The sequence below is a fragment of the Accipiter gentilis genome, chromosome 1 (assembly GCF_929443795.1).
Source record: "Accipiter gentilis chromosome 1, bAccGen1.1, whole genome shotgun sequence".
Taxonomy (NCBI): Eukaryota; Metazoa; Chordata; class Aves; order Accipitriformes; family Accipitridae; genus Astur; species Astur gentilis.
Genome location: NC_064880.1, coordinates 31,636,014 through 31,654,477, shown reverse-complemented (window position 1 = coordinate 31,654,477; position 18,464 = coordinate 31,636,014). Strand labels below are relative to the sequence as shown.

The window sequence follows — 18,464 nt, the reverse complement described above, 5'->3', positions numbered from 1 at the left end:
CTTTTGTAACAAAAACTCATATTCTAGCAAAGGAATAAAAACCCAACAAACCAGCTAATTGAAATCATGCCCTTAAAGCCACCAGATATTTTTCAAATACAAGTATTTTTTGTATCCAGTGTGACATCTGTTTTTGTGTGCATCTTACAATTTGCTGCATTTAACAAGCCTATCATTCTTAGATACTTCCTCTGTTCTTTACTATTTTTTGTGCTGTATCTGGCATGATCACTTACTACTCATGCTGCTTTATCAGCATCCTCAATGAATGTTTCGTGAACTGGCTTTCCACTTCATCTTTGAATTCAGCAGTTGTCAAAATGTATGTCGAACGGACTTTCCACTTCATGTTTGAATTCAGCAGTTGTCAAAATGTATGTCAATGTAAATCTGTAGAAGTTATTTCATAGTTGTTGTAAGTTTTAAATTTTCATTAGCTGTAACAATGCAGATCCTAAATGGGTAAAAGTGCATTTGGCGTAGTGTATTGGTGGATGGCAGTGGCCAGAGTTTGAATCAAAGGATATCATCACTTGTGCATATTGTTCAATTATAAATTTCATTTGCAATGTATCTCAGAGTCTGTCGTCATATTAAAATGCTTTTGATGCCTATTATGAAGCTGCAGTGCTGGTTAATGTAATTTCATCCAGATCTACTTCTGTCAAATGGAATTTTAACTGTCCTGAGCTCCACTTCACATTTGTGAAAGTTGGAGGGTTTATTCAATAAGGTTTAGTCACACCTTGATTGCAAAGCATGCACCATACATAAAAATTTTCATAAATGAAAAGGAGAAAATTTCCTTGTAATTTTATTTTTTCTCATGAAGTATTTTGTCTTTTTAAAAAGCATATGAAAATAAAAAAAAATCTTTTATGTTTTGTTTCTTTGGCATTCCACTGTTTATACAGATCTAAAAATTGACCTGTTGGAAGGATGCATAATTAGTAGAGCAGGGTATGTAAAGAAACAAAGCATAATTGATTGCTCTGTCTAACCCTCCAATAATTTTTCAGTGCGTTGGCCAAACTGAGTTGAAGGCCCAAATATAAGTGAGTAATATAATAATGAGATGAGTGTGTAGGTAAAGGAGAATCCCACATATTTGCATTCTTTTGGCCCTTGCTGAGGAAGACAGAACTCAACTATTACAAATTCTGTCTGACTGCAGCTGACAGCTGGTTGGTCTGCATTTAACTGGCTGGTCAACCAGTACCTGTGTAGATCAGGATGATCTACAGCATTTCTTGTGCCTTGTATAGCAGGACATGAGAGATTATCACAGGGGTTCTGAGTGTAGGTGACAGTAGTAATTTGTTGGAAACTAAGCATCAGCAGTTTTACTTATGTTGCACTTTTTTTTTTTTTTTTTTTAAAACTCTGGAATGATTTGTATGTATAAGAATCCTAAGGAACAGGTTTTAAATAAAATTTTACTTCCTGTGTGTCAGAGGAAATGTGAAAACTGGAATCCCAAAGTCTCATAAAATGGAAATCAAAAGAAAAGAATTGTAAATTGATTATTATTTGAAAGCCTTATGATGAGGCTTTTCCCATGACAAGGGGAAGAGGAGCTGAAATGTGAATGTTGAAAACATGGATTTGGTAATACTACTGTCACAAGTGCAAAGTGCCTCTTGGGGAGGGAGAGTTGATTGCCTTTTGTCCCCATGGAAGTAAACCCTTATCTGGACATTACTTCAGATTAAAAGTAACTTTATTTATATCTAGGATTTAAGTCTCTTTCCACAGGTCTGAAATACTTTGATAAGTAACTGGTATCCCTCTCTTAAACTTTCTTTTCTCAAAGAGAAATTAATAGTCAAAGAGCCTTACAGCATTGCTTGGAGGACAGAGGTGCCTCAGTGTTGTCCTGCTCTCACTATGGGAAAATGGTATCTTGGTACTAGTATTCTGCATCCTACTGCTTTGCTTTTTTTTTCCCTGCATGTCAAGAAAGGGTAGGATAAAGTACAGGTATCACAGAGGAATGAGCTGCTTTCAATGGTATTTCTTGCTGTTTTCTCCATGCTCATGTTTCAAAGCAGAATATACTTTAAAATACTATTAAAATTCACAAAATGGTCCATGGTAGTGATTACTGGTACTTTCCAGCTCATAGAGTTTGCCTTTGCATCTTTGAAGAGATGCTTCAGTTTTTAACCCAGAGATGAACTAGTTTTATTTGTCTATTATGTAGTGTGATACTCTGTTTTCTACAGACAGCCTTGCCAGTGGAAGAAATACATCATACCTGCTCATCCTTCACGGGCTGTTCATTGCTGTCTGAAGTGCAGTATTTTGCCCTTTTAAAGAGTTAAAAAAGAGCAAGGGGAGGAAATAGACTTCAGTGTTTTCATTCAGTTAGAGCAGGGTTCAGATCTTTGAACAGATGTTATAGAAATAAACATTTTAAAATTCTAGAGGCATCTTGGCAAAGAAGGTGAAACTGCCTATCCTCTGTTTTTTCTTTTTCAAGTGTCAAACCAATTATGAGGAAGAACCAAAAAAGACATGTATAGTAGAAGAGAAGGTAATAGGTTATAGCTAGATAAACTTGATAAAAACAAAACAAAAAAATTCAGCTTGTTCCTTTCTTCTAGGTTAACAAGTCTTTCTCAGCATACATAAACATTCAAATATTTAATCTTAACACCATCAAAATAGTTTCTTTTATAAAGCTATATATGCTGCACATGAACAGGAATTCTTGCCCAAATTGTGTATGTGAAGAATTGTAGCAATTATCCTCTGTCTGTATTTAAACTTTGAGCTTGAATACTTTACACTTAAAAATATGAAATAGTCTTTTGAAGATACACTTCTGGCATTTTTTTTATAATTTCCTTTTACAGATAGTCAAGTAGACATTGTCAAGAAAATTGTTTTATCTCTATAAATATATGCCTGAAATCTTCACAACCAAATAAATCAGGAGTAAAATATCCTTTAAAGAAGCCTTATTGACATAATTGAATAGAGATGTATAACTAGCATTGATGCTGTTACTTGTATATGCTGTGATGTATTGAAAAAGCAGAAGGAGAAGATAGATGACGTCTTGTGTGAAAACATTACTGCCAGATAAGACTTACTATGCTCTAAAGAGGCAAATTAGCAATATAAATAAGGAACTGGATAAAGTGGTCGTGGTCAAACAAAACAGAAAGGCTTGTAGGATAGTGAAAATAAATTAAATACTCTTGCTTTTAGTAATTTGCTAATAATTTTGTAGCCCTGCTTTGCAGTACTGGAAATGCCCACCTCACTTTGGCCACAGTGAAATGAGATGTCAGCACAGTACCCTGTTGAGATACAAATCTGGGGACAATAATTTCAAATTGAAGATTAGAGGGGGGAGTGTAGGAGTGTCACCCATGCATTATCCTTCATGGTAAGAGTGTGAAATTTTAATTTCCAAATCAGTCATTCCTCCTGCATGGTTCTGTCCTGGCATTTGCTATGGTCATGGCATGGTACCTACTCAGTTATGGTTGCCAGGCCAGTTAGTGAAGTGTGGTTACTACAGCAGCTGCTAAAGCTCTTTCTGGGCCTGTACCCTGCAGATTTAAGGGAAATGGAGATATAGCAGCAGCTGTCCCACAAAGATGCTGAAAAGTTGGGAAAAAGGACTAAGAAGCTGGTATTTTTTTAAGCAAAAAAGGTGAAGACAAATGTAACACTTCCACATTTTGTTTTAATTAAAATTTATTTTAAATTGGGTGAGGCAGTCTAGGGAGTGGGTGCTTCACTGGATAGGGTCATAGATTTTCTACAAGAAGGATGGCCTTGCCTTAAAATGCTTCTGCTCTAGCTCATACCTCTACCAAACTGTTGAGAGCTGAAGAATTTTAATTGATTTAGGAGGGTTGTCCACACTTTTAGATTCATCTATGGTCCTATTCCATACATTGGGCTAGAGCTTTCAGAAACAGGAGTACACTTAGGAAAGAAAGCTTTAGCAGAAAATCTAGTGGTAGTTGAAGTCTCACTGAAATGCATTTTTTTAACTTCTTAGGCTCACGGATATCAAGTTATAACTCTGCGGCATCAGCAGTGAGGGGACACTTCAGTAGCATATCAGCATCGCTGAACTCAGTGAGATTGCTCTCTAGTGAACAGCAGTGGTGATCACAGAGGAGTGACTTCAGATGCTCTGATATGGTCTCTGGAAAAGCCTTTCCAAAGGCTTTTGGAGCCATGTAGGGGGTGTAGGGAGATTCATCTCCTTGTCCTTTGTTTGGGTAATGGTTCCTTTCTAGATTAATACCACTGCCTCCTATCAGTGTGACTACAGTGACATTAAAGCTTGAATAATTCTCCATCAGTAGTACTTTTCTAATTAATAGGTTTAATCATTGAAGTTTTGAGGAATATATTATAATATTAGCTTATTAAATATTATTCCAAACTATGCTTTAAAGGAGCCAAGTTTGCAGCAATTTAGTAAGATAGCTGCAATGAGGAAGTAAATTTATGTTGTCCTGTACTGATGTTGTTCCATGCTAGTCAGCTTGTACTTAGGAAATAGAAAACAAAATTTGGCATCATAAATATATTCATTAATGTTAATTTAATGATGATGACAACAGTTACAATGATGATAATTTTATTAAAAGATAGTTTGTAGAAAGTGGTCAAACTTTGCCTGAGTGTGGAAAAGCAGTTAATTGATGCCATGGTGTTTTATTATTCTCATTATGCTGTCTCACTAAGTATCCTTTTGAAACCACTCTCATTGTTATACCTTAAAAAACACTTAACAGAAATGAGTTTGAGTGCTACTACTATTACTGTTACACTGCAATCTGGAGATTGTACACAGGCAAAATTCCATGTCCTAGTAAGGACTAAGGGCCACCTCAGCTTGGGTCACCTAGTGTTAGTTAATTGCCTACTCCTAAACATAGAGGACATTTCCCAGGAGCTCTGATCAAATCCAAAGGCACTTTGTTGTCAAACAACTTAGATCCTATTTCATTTTTATGTTTATTCACCATCTTAACCAAACAGCTAATTCTTATACTAGGTGTTTGTCTGTGTGTCGTGTTTGAGAGACATAAGTAAGTTGTTATTCTCGGGTGCAGTTAAGATTCTTTGCATGTTTCTGTGCTGGCTACTGTTTTTTGTGGGTTTTTTTTGCAAAACATAGGTGGAGGAAAAGGCATATTTTCTAAGATAGATTAATGATTAAATTATTCACTGAAAGCCTCTCCCAAATTCTAGCTTCGTTTCCAAATGTGCTGGATCAAAATGTGTGCCCTCTGGGTAAAAATATTTGTGGAAATTTCGTGGTACGCAGTAGTATTAAACCCAGTGCATTTTGAAGAAAAGCTATGGCTTGCAGTAATGAATTATTAAAAACATTGTAAGGAATGTAACAATTTTCAGATTACTACTATGCATGTTACTTAGAAGTTTGGATTCCTCTTTTTTTGTTTAGAGCATGCCTGTGTCCCCTCCTTCAAATGCCCACTTGATGTACTCCAAGTGGAAGTAACGGCTGCTAATACGAAGTGCTCAGCTGCTTTGCTAAAGTAAGCCACTAGGAACACAGAACTTCGATTTGTCTTTCCCAGTAAATATGGAGTTTTGTTTCTCACTGCTGTGCTGATGTTTAAAACTCCGAAAAGCGTGGCTCAGCTACCTGTGAGAATGCTTGTCCTTCCATGATGACTCGCTTAACTGGGGTCATAAAGCAGTTTTGTCAGAAGAAAGAGCTTTTCCTGCAGTTCATCTGCCTGACATGACACTCCTTGCCACATCAATGGAAGTGAGCCCTGCTTTCACCTTCTGAACTAGATGGAAGCCCCATCTCTTGAGCATTCAGGAGAAAAAGCTACACAGTCTATGAATTAAATCCACCGAAATCTTGTCCTTTTGACAGGACCAGAAGTGGAAGAGATTTCTGCACTCACATTTCAGAAAAGAGCACTGAGAGAACAGTGTTGATTAAGTTTATACAACCTGATACATGTTGTTAGCTAACTCTGTTTGCTTTTTCCCTGTCTGACTTTATTGAACAGTTAGAACCACCAAACACTGAGATCCTGCAGTCAATTTATTCAAATGAACTGATGGACTTGAATGGAGTCAGCTATGAGCAGTTGTATGAATGAAACAGTCTCAGACACAGTTTTTCTAGGAAATGGGGATATTCTGAGAATGATGTCCTTTTTTTCCCATGTCAGGTTTTGCTGTTAATTTTGAGAGTCCATACATTAAGGGAGTTAGTGTCCCCAGTGCTAGTGTAGTTTGGGGAGGGATCTTGTGTAAATTGATTTTAAATCTGTCTGCAAGCTGCACCTCTTAATCTTCTTAAAAGGGTTTTGTCAAGAGAGTTAATGCTTATCAGTACTCGTCACCTAGTGCACAGTCAAAAAAAAGGAATGGGTGAAAATCTTACTTGAAATACTTCAAAAGGGAGCTGCTGTAGTTGGCTGTGGTTTGAAGTGGTGAGAGGATGTCACTGTGATGTAGAAGCAACTGTATACACCAGAGAGTTATTCTTCTCATCTGTAGTTAATAAGGTTAAGTTGGAGTATAAATGAGGATAGATTTTTAATCCCTCCTAGACTTAATTTAATAAGAAAGATGAGACAGAGATTCAGTGTGAGTAGGATTTGGGCTTCTTCCCTGAGACAAAGTTTTGGATCCCTTAAGTCTTTGATTCCAAAGAGGAATCCTTAAAAAAATCCTGTTGGAAGGAGTGCTTACACTGTGGGTGTAACAAAAAGATTAGAGAGATGTGTATTTGTGAACTTAGTCTTTGTTCATTGTAAGTTACCTGACTTCTGTTCGTTTAGAAGCTCATCCACCGGCTAAAAGAACATTTTTGTCAATAAAATTAACTAGCAGCATTTCAGTGAGTGATAGGTCTAATGTTTACTGACAGTTGTCTATCTTTCTGGTACCCCTTTGTACATAAATGATTTCTTCATCTGATCCAGCATGATCTCCTAGGAACATTCTACGTTTCTTTCTGTATGTAGTGGTAGGCATTTAGTCTGTTACGAAAGATTCTTTCTAATGCTTCAGCTAGTGGTTGGCTTACCTGCTGATTCATAATGTTTGATAATCACATTTAAAATATATGTTATGGAGCTAATTCACTTTAGTTTCTTAAATACGTAGTAGTTTTCTGAACCTGCTGTACTGCTGGTCCACATGCTACTTTGTTGGAGGAAGTTCTGTGATCTTATTTTTCTTGAAATCTTGTTGTTTTAAAGGTGTAACTATCATAGATTTTAAGTATTTGGATTAAAACTCTTTACTCTTGCCAATGAAGAGTTAAGATTCTTGCTTGCGTTTTTAATTTGTCCAACATTAAGAGACAGGAACTGCATGAAAGAGAATGTACTTTAATAAAGTTGTCTTTCTTGCTTGAAAGTGAGAAGAGAAAACAGAACACTCAAGTTAGTTTGCACCTGGTAAAATGCAGAAAAGAGATGGGGATATTGGATCGAAAAGCTTTTCTTTTAGCCAGATAGAGAACTTCCATTTTGGGCACCAATTCCACAGAGCTCTTGTGTGTTTGGACTTCTGTTTATTCGTGTTCCCTTACAAACTTAAAGCAATATATCATTATAAGCTCTTTAGGATAAGGACTGTATCATCATATATGCTTTTACAGTAATTGCTACAGCAGGACTTTGGTGCTAAATGGGGCTTCTGGACACTGCTGAAATGATAATAGTCATGCTCAAGTTGATAACGGACAGTTGTTAGGATGTTTTGGAAGGGTTTCATTAGGTACCTGTATGTAATTGGTTTATATTATAGTGTGATGTTTAATGCAAAAATTTGTAAGTTTGGTGCATGTAGGTGGGGATGTTTCTTTGATAAAGCCCTTGAGAATTTTGTCCTTTGTTTTCTTGCAGACCTTTGGAGCGTTCCAGTGAAGATGTAGATATAATATTCACACGACTGAAAGAAGTGAAAGCTTTTGAGAAATTTCATCCAAACCTTCTCCAGCAGATATGTCTCTGTGGATATTATGAAAATCTGGAAAAAGGAATCACATGTAAGAGAGCTTCATATGATAGCCTATTTTATGTAGATAAAATTAGGGGTTAGGCTGGGATTGTCTCTAGGAGATTGATGAGAGAGCACAGTCAGTGGAACGGCCATAAAAATGTTTACAGCCATAGTCATGAGGGAAGGCAGGACTAAAGTGCTGCTTGCTCTACAAATGCAGTGTATAGTGAATCTATGGTAACAATGCACGCACGCATTATTGGATTTAGGACTCTGCCACTGTTTTGTTGCAAGATTAGAAGCAAGTCATTACACTTAAGCCTCATTCTTTCCCTGTAAATGTATTATTGATCTCTTTTGTAGATGCTTTGTGATGTCAGGGGCAAAAGCGTATCACCTAGGCATATCACTAATAGCGTGTGGTTTGCAGTCACTGTATAACACAAAACAGATTTGCAGAGCTGCATGCTGTTGTGGGGTACAACAGCTCTGTGCCTTCTCTGGCAGCCCTTGTGCCAGATGAAGGTGGATAGGTGTGCTTGGTCTATGAAGCTGAGATCAAATTAAATGGTGGTCCTGTGATGGGAATGTGTGAGTTCCCAGAGCTGTACCAGGGGAATAGCTAATGGAGACCTGTGGTATTTAGTAGAGTCTTGGGTACCCCTCAGGTACGTCTGGCATGCTTTAGGCACACAGCACTGGGGGTTACTTAGAGTAATAGGAATTCTAATACTCTGTAATCACACAGTTGGAATGCATGAACACCAAAGTCCTGCAGTTGCTTCTCAGCCGGAACTCTTACTGAAGTCAGTGGGAGCTGTGTCTGCTTTGGAAGATTCTGAATTTAAAAGGGACATAATTCAGAAAGTCTTTTTTGTTGTTGTGGTTGTTGTTCTTTATTTTGTTTGTTTATTTTGTTTATTAAGACAGCGGTAAAAGTGAAGCAAACTGGGGAGAAGAGTGAAGCCATTCTATGTGCTTTCATTGTTTTTGTAGTGTTATCGACCAGTTTACTAATAAATGTGCTTTCCAGTGTCATTGGAAACACTATTGTAATAGTAAGTAAGTAGGCTGATATGACAAATTCTGTAGTGCCAGCAGTGACTATAGTAGTACAGTAATATGAGAGAAAATGTTTATTGATGTTGCTAAACTTAAAGAGATAGCTTTTATTTACAAGATTTCATCTTTCCAGTATTCCGTCAGGGTGATATTGGGACAAACTGGTATGCTGTTCTGACAGGATCATTGGATGTGAAGGTTTCTGATACAAGCAACCACCAGGTAAAACAGATTTTTCGTTTAAACCATTTAGTCAGTAGTACAAAGAAAGGGTATGACTTATGCTGAGGTAGATAACGATAACATATATCATACAGATACTTTGTCCTATCACAAGGATGTTTCTGAGTCTGCCTTAGTCTCAGTTGTCCTTTCTCTGTGGAGGTAAATCATGCCATTGATTTCAAGAAAACTGAAATGTAATGCTCTGAAAATGGTCTACATTTTAATATGAAACATGACTCCTCTGTCTTTTCTAATAGTGCCATATGAAGTTAAGCTAAAGATCTAAGAGTTATTAATTCATTCCCTGGAAATACTTTAATTCAGTCCTTGTTCAGAAAGTTCAAACCAAACCCACCAACTTTGCAGTTGGATAACAGCATACTGCAGTCTCCACTGCAAGAATGGGAAAGTATTATAGTAATAGTAGAGTATTGGAACTGCTGCCATGTTAGACCAGAAGCCTGGAGGTAATACCTCTTCAAGTATTAACAAATACAAGAACAAGTAAAATTCCCCCCAAATTGCAAGCTATTTCTCAGTATCTTGGCACTCCAGGATTTACAAAATCGGGAAATTTAGAGTAAATAAATAAGTAAAAAAAGATGGGATATTCCTTCTGGAAAGTCTTCCACCCATGTCACCTAACATCATGCTGACCACTTCCTCCTGCGAGTTGAGTCTTCTGGGAAGGCATCATGTCCCATTCCCTGCTCCCATGTTTGAGATCTGGGGTTGTCCCATCATGTAGGTCAGCATGGGGTTGTACCTCTGACATGTGACTCATTGTGCCTTCACATGAGTGGTACAACTACCCAGGACCTGAAGTGTAACACTACCCCTTTTTCTCACCTTGACTGAATATAGCATACATGGGGGGTGGTGGTGGTGGTGCATTCTTTGCCCAAAGTTTGGCTGATTGAGGAAGGCTTCTTGCTCATAGCAGATTGGCAGAAATTGGATTTTTCACTTTGTTAAGCACTGCATCACCAGTGAAATTGGGTCAGAATGCAAGTCTGGGCAGTGTGTGAGCACTGGGTCTTTCTACTCACCGTAAGATGATAGATACAAAAGGAACTTCTTTCATATAATTATTTTTAGCAACCTCTTCACTGTACTAAGTAGAGACTGATTGAGAGTGTAATTAGCCCAATTTGAGCAATTCTCAGCACGGCCTGGCTGTCACTGGTATTGTCGCGATTTGGAACAGGACTGGAGTCTTAGGAGACTTTTTTCTGTGTGGGTCTAAAGCAATCAGGAGTATTTTCCGGTGTTTGCCAAAAGATGGCACTACACTGTTGTTAAGGTCCAATGCTCTTTACTGAATCAGAAAGAAATATATCCACAAAAATGTTCTGGATGTGGAAGTTAAATTAAGAATCTGTTTGGAGTGTTGATTTGTTCCATTAGATGGAGAATGGAACACTTAAGCCTTTTAAGAAATCTAATATGAATATTTTTTTCTGCTTGTTCAGATTCACTGCATTTTCCTGCCAATAGGAAACTACAGGACTATAATTCGCATAGTTCTAGTTCTAGAAACTATATTCTGCATTAATTTCTTAACCTCACATTTCCTTCTCTCAGGAGCAATGAACTGAATTCTTACCACTGCCTAGTTGCCATAGGATACAGCCTCAGTGCCAGAAGGACAGCAGCTCATGCATTTACCATTCTAGTGCTGGATAAGTTTGGTGATTAGGGACTCCTAAATAGTATTTAAGTCCAATATTTTCTCTGGTTTTGCCCCAGCTTGGTGTTTATACCGTGTCCCCACCTTGTCCATCCTTGGTCTCCTGCCTTTAGCTCCTGGGTACCCTGTTCCAGTCTTGCCTGTACTTTGCTGTTGGCATGGTGCTGGTCATCATTGAGCTTGAAGTACTTGCTAGCACTCCCTGCCTACTGTGCTCACTACAAATGCAGGTGATGGAGAACATACAGTGTAGGTCCATGGGCGGGCAGCCCTGACAGACTCAGTTGCCAGCATTGTGCTCCCAGCCAGGAATGGATGACCAGTGCTTAAGATGTAGGAATGCTTGTAGCCTACCCTGGAGCACTTTTTCTGGTAACAGCACCCAGGAGCCAAAGCTTCCTTTGCAAAGTCATAGTCATGGTCAATTGCTCTGCTGGTACCATATGTTACCATAAATGGCACTAATGCTAATGAGAAATTTCCAGCAGAGCAGAAGATGTACAGAAATTTACCTGAGTTTACAAGTTTAAAAGTTTGTTTTCTCATGTAAAAATACAGAAGGACTATGCCATCTTTTCTAGGAAGACAGAAGCTAACTTTGTATTTAGGTTCCTATTGGTTAAAAAGTCTTTAGACACGACTAATAATCTTTTAATACTTAAGATGAGCAGGATGTACTAGATGACCTGAATTTTCTTGGAGCTTGAATTTTCCTATGATTATATGATGATGACTACAGTGTTAATGTAAATACAGAAAATCAATTCTCTTGATTAAAAATATTAGTCCCACTTTTATTAGGTGTTTGTATGTCTACCTGGGGAACTTAAATTTCAGCAAGCATGGGAATAAATGTGTTGTGTAGCAGCTAACATGTGCTAATTCTTTATTGCAGTCACCTTTGGTGTTTTGTAGCTTTCTCTCATTAAAAGTGCAGTAAGTTATTGTCGTAGTTTAACCACAGCCAGCGACTAAGCACCACGCAGCCGCTCACTCACTTCCCCTGCACCCAGTGGGATGGGGGAGAAAATCGGGAAAAGAAGTAAAACCTGTGGGTTGAGATAAGAATGGTTTAATAGAACAGAAAAGAAGAAACTAATAATGATAATAACACTAATAAAATGACAACAGCAATAATAAAAGGATTGGAATGCAAAAATGATGCGCAGTGCAATTGCTCACCATCCACCGATCAACACCCAGCTAGTCCCCGAGCAGCAATTCCCCACCCCCACTCCCCAGTTCCTAAACTAGATGTGATGTCCCATGGTATGGAATACTCTGTTGGCCAGTTTGGGTCAGCTGCCCTGGCTGTATCCTGTGCCAGCTTATTGTGCCCCTTCAGCTTTCTCGCTGGCTGGGCATGAGAAGCTGAAAAATCCTTGACTTTAGTCTAAACACTACTGAGCAACAACTGAAAACATCAGTGTTATCAACATTCTTCGCATACTGAACTCAAAACATAGCACCATACCAGCTACTAGGAAGACAGTTAACTCTATCCCAGTGTGGTGGGTTGACCCTGGCTCAACACCAGGTGCCCACCAAAGCTGCTCTATCACTCCCCCTCCTCAGCTGGACGGGAGAGAGAAAATATAACAAAAAGCTTGCGGGTTGAGATAAGGACAGGAGAGATCATTCACTAATTACCGTCACAGGCAAAACAGACTAAATTTGGGAAAATTAACTCAATTTATTACAAATCAACCAGAGCAAGGTAATGAGAAATAAAACAAAATCTCAGAACACCTTCCCTCCACCCCTCCCTTCTTCCCAGGCACAGCTTCACTCCCAGATTTCTCCACCACCCCCCCCCCCCCTCAGCGGTACATGGGGACAGGGATGGGGTTTACGGTCATCACACGTTATTTTCTGCTGCTTCACCTCCTCAGGGCAAGGGCTTATCACACTCTTCCCCTGCTCCAGCGTGGGGTCCCACCCACAGGAGACAGTCCTCCACGAACTTCTCCAATGTGGGCCATTCCCACGGGCTGCAGTTCTTCACGAACTGCTCCAGCATGGGTCCTTTCCACGGTGTGCAGTCCTTCAGGACCACACTGCTCCAGCGTGGGTCCCCCACAGGGTCACAAGTCCTGCCAGAAAACCTGCTCCGTGGGCTCCTCCACAGATCTGCAGGTCCTGCCAGGAGCCTGCTCCAGTGCGGGGTTCCCACGGGGTCACAGCCTCCTTTGGGAACCCACCTGCTCCGGCGTGGGGTCCTCCACGGGCTGCAGGTGGATATCTGCTCCACTGTGGACCTCCCTGGACTGCAGGGGGACAGCCTGCCTCACCAGGGTCTTCCCCACAGGCTGCAGGGGAATCTTCGCTCCGGCGCCTGGAGCATCTCCTCCCCCTCCTTCTTCACTGACCTTGGTGTCCGCAGGCTTGTTTCTCTTACGTGTTCTCACTCCCCTCTCCAGCAGCTGTTTCTCCCTGTCCCAACTATTTTTTTCCTTCTTAAAAATGTTATCACAGAGGCGTTACCACTATCACTGATTGGCTCGGCCTTGGCCGGCGGTGGGTCTGTCTTAGAGCCGGCTGGTATGGGCTCATTCTCTCTCGAACACAGGGGAAGCTTCCAGCAGCTTCTTACAGAAGCCACCCCTGTAACCCCCACCCCGCGCTACCAAAACCTTGCCACACAAAACCCATACACCCAGCTAAAACCAGGACAGTTGTTCTGCACTTGGTGTGTGCTAAGAATGTCTTAATGGCCTTTGCTCCTACAAAGGCATGTAGTTACATGTCTTGCACTAGAATTTATATCTAAATGCACTAATGGATCCAGACTTCAGTGTAGCTAGGGAAGCATTAATTTGTACACATCTTTGCTGTGCATCAGCTTACTCATGCAGACACCTGTGATTTCTCACAGAAAATGTTAGTAATACTGATCAAGACCAAGCTGAGAATTCATATAAACAGAAATATTAACATTACCTATTATTTGACATTATGATAAGAGGAAGCATTCCATTTACTGATTTAAATGTTTTAATAAAGACAAACACACATTTAGGATCTCATAGGTAAAGCCTTGCTTTCATCTTGGTTTGGAAAATTTTCTGGCTGGTTGCAAAACTGCATTAAGTCACAAGAGGGCAGTGTTAGAATGTATAACAAACTGAGTACAGGCACTATTTAATACTAAAATGGCTAGTTTGAAAACCATATTCAACTATTTACAACATACCTATTTTAAAGAGTTTGACCAGAGAAGATTTCTTTGTTGCTGTTAGTTCTGTTCCACTGAGGTGGTAAAATATGGTAGCTGCTGCTGATCGTGATGGTAATTTCATTTGCCATTGAATGGGACAATACAATTTACAGTACAGAGATCTGCAGGATTACCCATCCAGTACATCCTGAGTGGTGTCTGCTTTCTATACAAATTATTTATGATTTTTCTGGCTATTCGACAATCAAGAAGAGACTGAAGAGGACTTTTTTAAGGTAAAAATATCACACTATGATTTGCAGAGGTAAGTGTAATGAACTGTTTTGGTCTTGCCTCAACTTGTTTGTAACAAATACCCTGATAAATATTGTGCTTAAAAGTCACACAAAGAGTTAGTAAGTCCCCTTCAAAATAAACAGAAAATGCAGACTGTTTAGAATCTATCAGAAAGAGGTCTTTACCCTCAGTTACGAACAGATTCTGAATTTAACTTTTCTTTGGCACTGTTACCTACCCAATGTTACAACCGAGGTATACAGTAATAAAAGTCCCTCTTAGAGGTATCCCTAATTTGGTGTTGTCTTAAAAATACTGCTGACTGCCTTGTGTATGTTTAATTTTTTAACTCTATTTTGAAAAAGAACAGATTCTGAAGGTTGTTGATAATGTCTCAGAATAAAGCTGGGAATAAATGCATTATGACCAAAGCATCAGTGTGACATCTTTGCATTTTTTACATTCTGCAGCATTGTGTTTTACTGAATTAGATTCAGAGCCTTTTACCACAAATGATTAAGATTTATATTCCTATCTAAAACAGGAAGGAATGAAGAGGAGAAAGACAAAGACCAAATAGCAATCTGATCTGCAGTTTTGCTGTAGTCTGCCAGCTGAATTACAGTGTGCGCTAGGGGCTATTGCTAGTTCATCTTGTCTGTGTTTTGGTGGATTTTTTTTTAAACTGATCAGATTTTAAAAACAGACCAAACTCAACACAGGGCATTGACTTTACAATTAGCCTTTTTTAGAAAAGCTTTAAAGGAGGAGCTGTGGGTGCTTGGGTGGTACAGCAGTGTCAGTTGTAGGAAGATGCAAAGGGCTGGGGATCAAAAGCCAAATAATTTAATGGTGTTGCTAAGAAGAATAACTGTGAAGAAAGAGGTTCAGATGTCTGCGTAAGAAAGGGAAGAATTTCCTGGCTGTTTGAAACTGAAGACAAAGGAGGTATGTGATAAGATGAAGTGGAAACAAGGAAAGGGATTTAAACAGGACAGTCCTTGTAATACTGCTTTTTGCCTGTAAATGCCGTTTTGTGTGCATGTAAATAGACATTATTTATTTTGGAGATAACCTATGTGAAGTTGTGACATAGGTTCGTACTGTAGTCTGTAGTGTAGTGTAAATATGCCCAAGCTAGCTCTAAATTACTTAGTTTGAGCATGAAAACTGGTATAGCCATTGTAACACAGAGATTGGCTGGACTAAAGTACTCAGTTGAGAAGCAGGGTGTGTTGGTCCATGCTGAGTTCCACAATGTCATGGTTGTACTAATTTTGGTTTTGAACTTGACTTATTGAAAGTTAATGTGGAAAAATCACTTCACTTCTGTCTGCAAGGTAACCTAGCAAAAATTCCAAGACATTGCAGGTAGCTTTTAGAGGATCAGATAGAAAGGTATGGAAATAATGAATATGTTATGACAGTACAAATAATCTGATCTGTAAATATCTTAATTAGGAAATAGAAGTTGGTCACAGTCTTTCTAGATGCATAATGCCTCCTTTGAGCAAATCACCTTGTTTTGTGTAAAGAGGATCGCCTAACTTAGGTTGGCAAGCCGCAATTCTAGTGTGGGAAGATCTTTCTATGTTATCTTTAAAAGTAGTTTGATAAAGATTTCCTATCTGAGTGGCTGAAACATACGCCAGTGGAGGTAATGGAACAGGAAAATCACTTCATAGAGCAGATAGTTTACTTTCATGTGTATCCTTTGGTTTCTCTGTTATCAAAGAAATTTTTGCTGAGGACAAACTGAACGGTGTGAACTGTGTTTCTTAATAATAAGAAAACTTTTCAAAATGCCAGCTTTTGCAGATCTCCAATTAAACATGGAGATGGTATGGAGTCCTGGAGGGACACAGGTGCAGAGGTGAGTTAAAGGTACAAGGTGTGGGAAAAATGATGAAATTAAAAACAAACTAGCTACATCAACTCCTTTATAAACTGAAAGTATTGAATAAACTAAAATTTCAGAGAAAAGTCCCCAATCCCTTTCAACCTAGGACTTGTAATTTTTTTTCCTATTTTCTTCATTTCTCTCTCAGACACCATGATTTTGTTTACACACAGTACAAAAATTCTGTTTGCCAGGTTGGAAAACAGAAAGTGGCACAAGTCAGGGAGGAGCATGCAGGGATGTGCCTTGTGATGGTGGGGGAGGGAATAAGACAGAGTCTTGTTTCTGATTCTCATCCATTCCATAGAATGGTCTTACAAATTCAATAATGTTTTAGATTGGGGGGGAGGGGGGGGGGCGGTAACAACTCTTTCACTGCATGTGTCTCACCTGCCAGTGAGAGTCAGTGAAACTGAATACACAAACAGCTTCTGATTTGAAAGCTACCATTTTATAGTGTGTTCAGAGGACAGACAGCAATGGAAACAATCTCATCTTTTAAAGTCTTTAGTACTGCCTTTTAAATAGCTGTGTGAATTTTAGCTGGTTACCAGCAGCTAGAACCCCCTGCTGCTTCTGGGATTGCAGAGGGGAACAGCAAACTGAGTTTTGAGCTGCCAGCAATCCTCCTGAAGTCTACACTGAACAGCAGGATATTCTTGAGTGTAAGGTTAACAGGCGTAATAGGAAATGCACACCTGATTCCCCAGGAGGCTGGAGAGGTATAAACAAGGGGCAGAGAGAAAATGGGGCTCTGAAGTCCTGAAGAAGACAAATGGGCTTGCTCCCTAGCTGGCTGTGAAACTGCCTCTCTATGGAGAGCAATGATGGCTGGGGAAAAAAACCCGAAAGAACTTTCACCTGATAAAAGCCTGGACTTTAATGACCATATATAGGACCATTCCAGCTTCTTGACTTAACACTCCACAATGTTAATTTATTTCTCAGGTTGAACAGCTGCCTCATCAGAAGTTATCTTAGAAAGTGGTTCCTTAACCAACACCTTTCATTTTCTCTTCTTCTGTATTCTCTCTTTAAAGATATATTCATTAGGGTTGTAAAGAATCAAAAAAGGTGAAGCGTTTCAAAGGTGTTTATTTTTTTGGAGGGAGGGAAGGTAATGAGAAAGACGTTGGAAGATGTAAATATTGCTTATGATCCACCTAATGGAAAAGTTTCTGCCAGGCTATTTGGTTATTCTGCCCTAAACAGAGATCTTTTATCTGAACTTTATTTAGAAAGTTGAGAATAATGTATTGGAGACCTGGAGATTTGTGTGAGCAGTAGGCACATTTTCTTTGTAGCTCCTTTGAGTGCAATTGTGAGTATGGTAGCATGCTTATAGTGTTTCAACTCTGAAAGGTGAGCGTGTTAAGGCAGATCTTTAGTGTATAGCCTGTATTATAGACTGTTTGTAGAGACTTCTATTTAGGTGCCTAGGTGCTCATTCCCAAATATTCTTTCTTTTAAACAGTCCCTGTTCATGTTTCCTTCCTTGAAAATTTATTTCTTACAGTTGTAAATTCTTCCTAGATATCTTCTAAGACATAACTGATTTTGTTTTCCTGAACACATAATTTTAGATGGTAATATCTGTGCAAAAGCAATTTGCTATGGTTCAGGGAACTGGACTATTATGGGCATTTGTCTTTGTAATGCAATTATAAAGCTACTAACTTGATCTTAATAACATTTGCCTATTAGCACTTATTAGATGCATGAAAGGAAGACAATGCAATTTTAAACACAGAAAATGATGCTGAAATATGCTCATGCATCTCTCCTGGATTATCAGCCGCAAGGATGTAGTGGATGGGATGACAAAATTTTCTGCTTTTATTTTTGTAGATGTTTCATGAATCCCACATTTTAGAATTAAACTATATTTCTAATGTTGTATCGAGTAAAATTAGCATGTGTTTTTATATGTTTATGTGTATTTGTCTGTGTGCATGTATGATTTCCTTAGTGAAGTACAGTTTGTATCAGTTTAAATTTTTAATGCTGTTGCAATTTTTTTTAATTACTTGAAAGACAGTCAATTAAGGCCCAACTTGGAAAGAGACATATGTAAGTGTTCAGCTTCAAGCCTGTGCTCAGGAACATAGCAACTTGTAAGCCTAGACTAGAACATGTATCTAAAGATCTTGATT

The 18,464-nt window shown here is 38.9% G+C and overlaps 1 protein-coding gene across 3 annotated transcripts in view; it reads left to right on the top strand.

The window, feature by feature from the left end:
• Positions 1-18,464, top strand: part of RAPGEF4 (Rap guanine nucleotide exchange factor 4) — a 160,395-nt gene that overhangs the window by 5,102 nt on the left and 136,829 nt on the right. For all 3 annotated transcript variants that reach the window (XM_049812151.1, XM_049812141.1, XM_049812177.1), the window contains exons 2-3: positions 7,884-8,026; positions 9,176-9,264. In XM_049812151.1, coding sequence (XP_049668108.1) covers positions 7,884-8,026; positions 9,176-9,264 — 232 coding nt within the window. The remainder of the gene's footprint in view (positions 1-7,883; positions 8,027-9,175; positions 9,265-18,464) is intronic.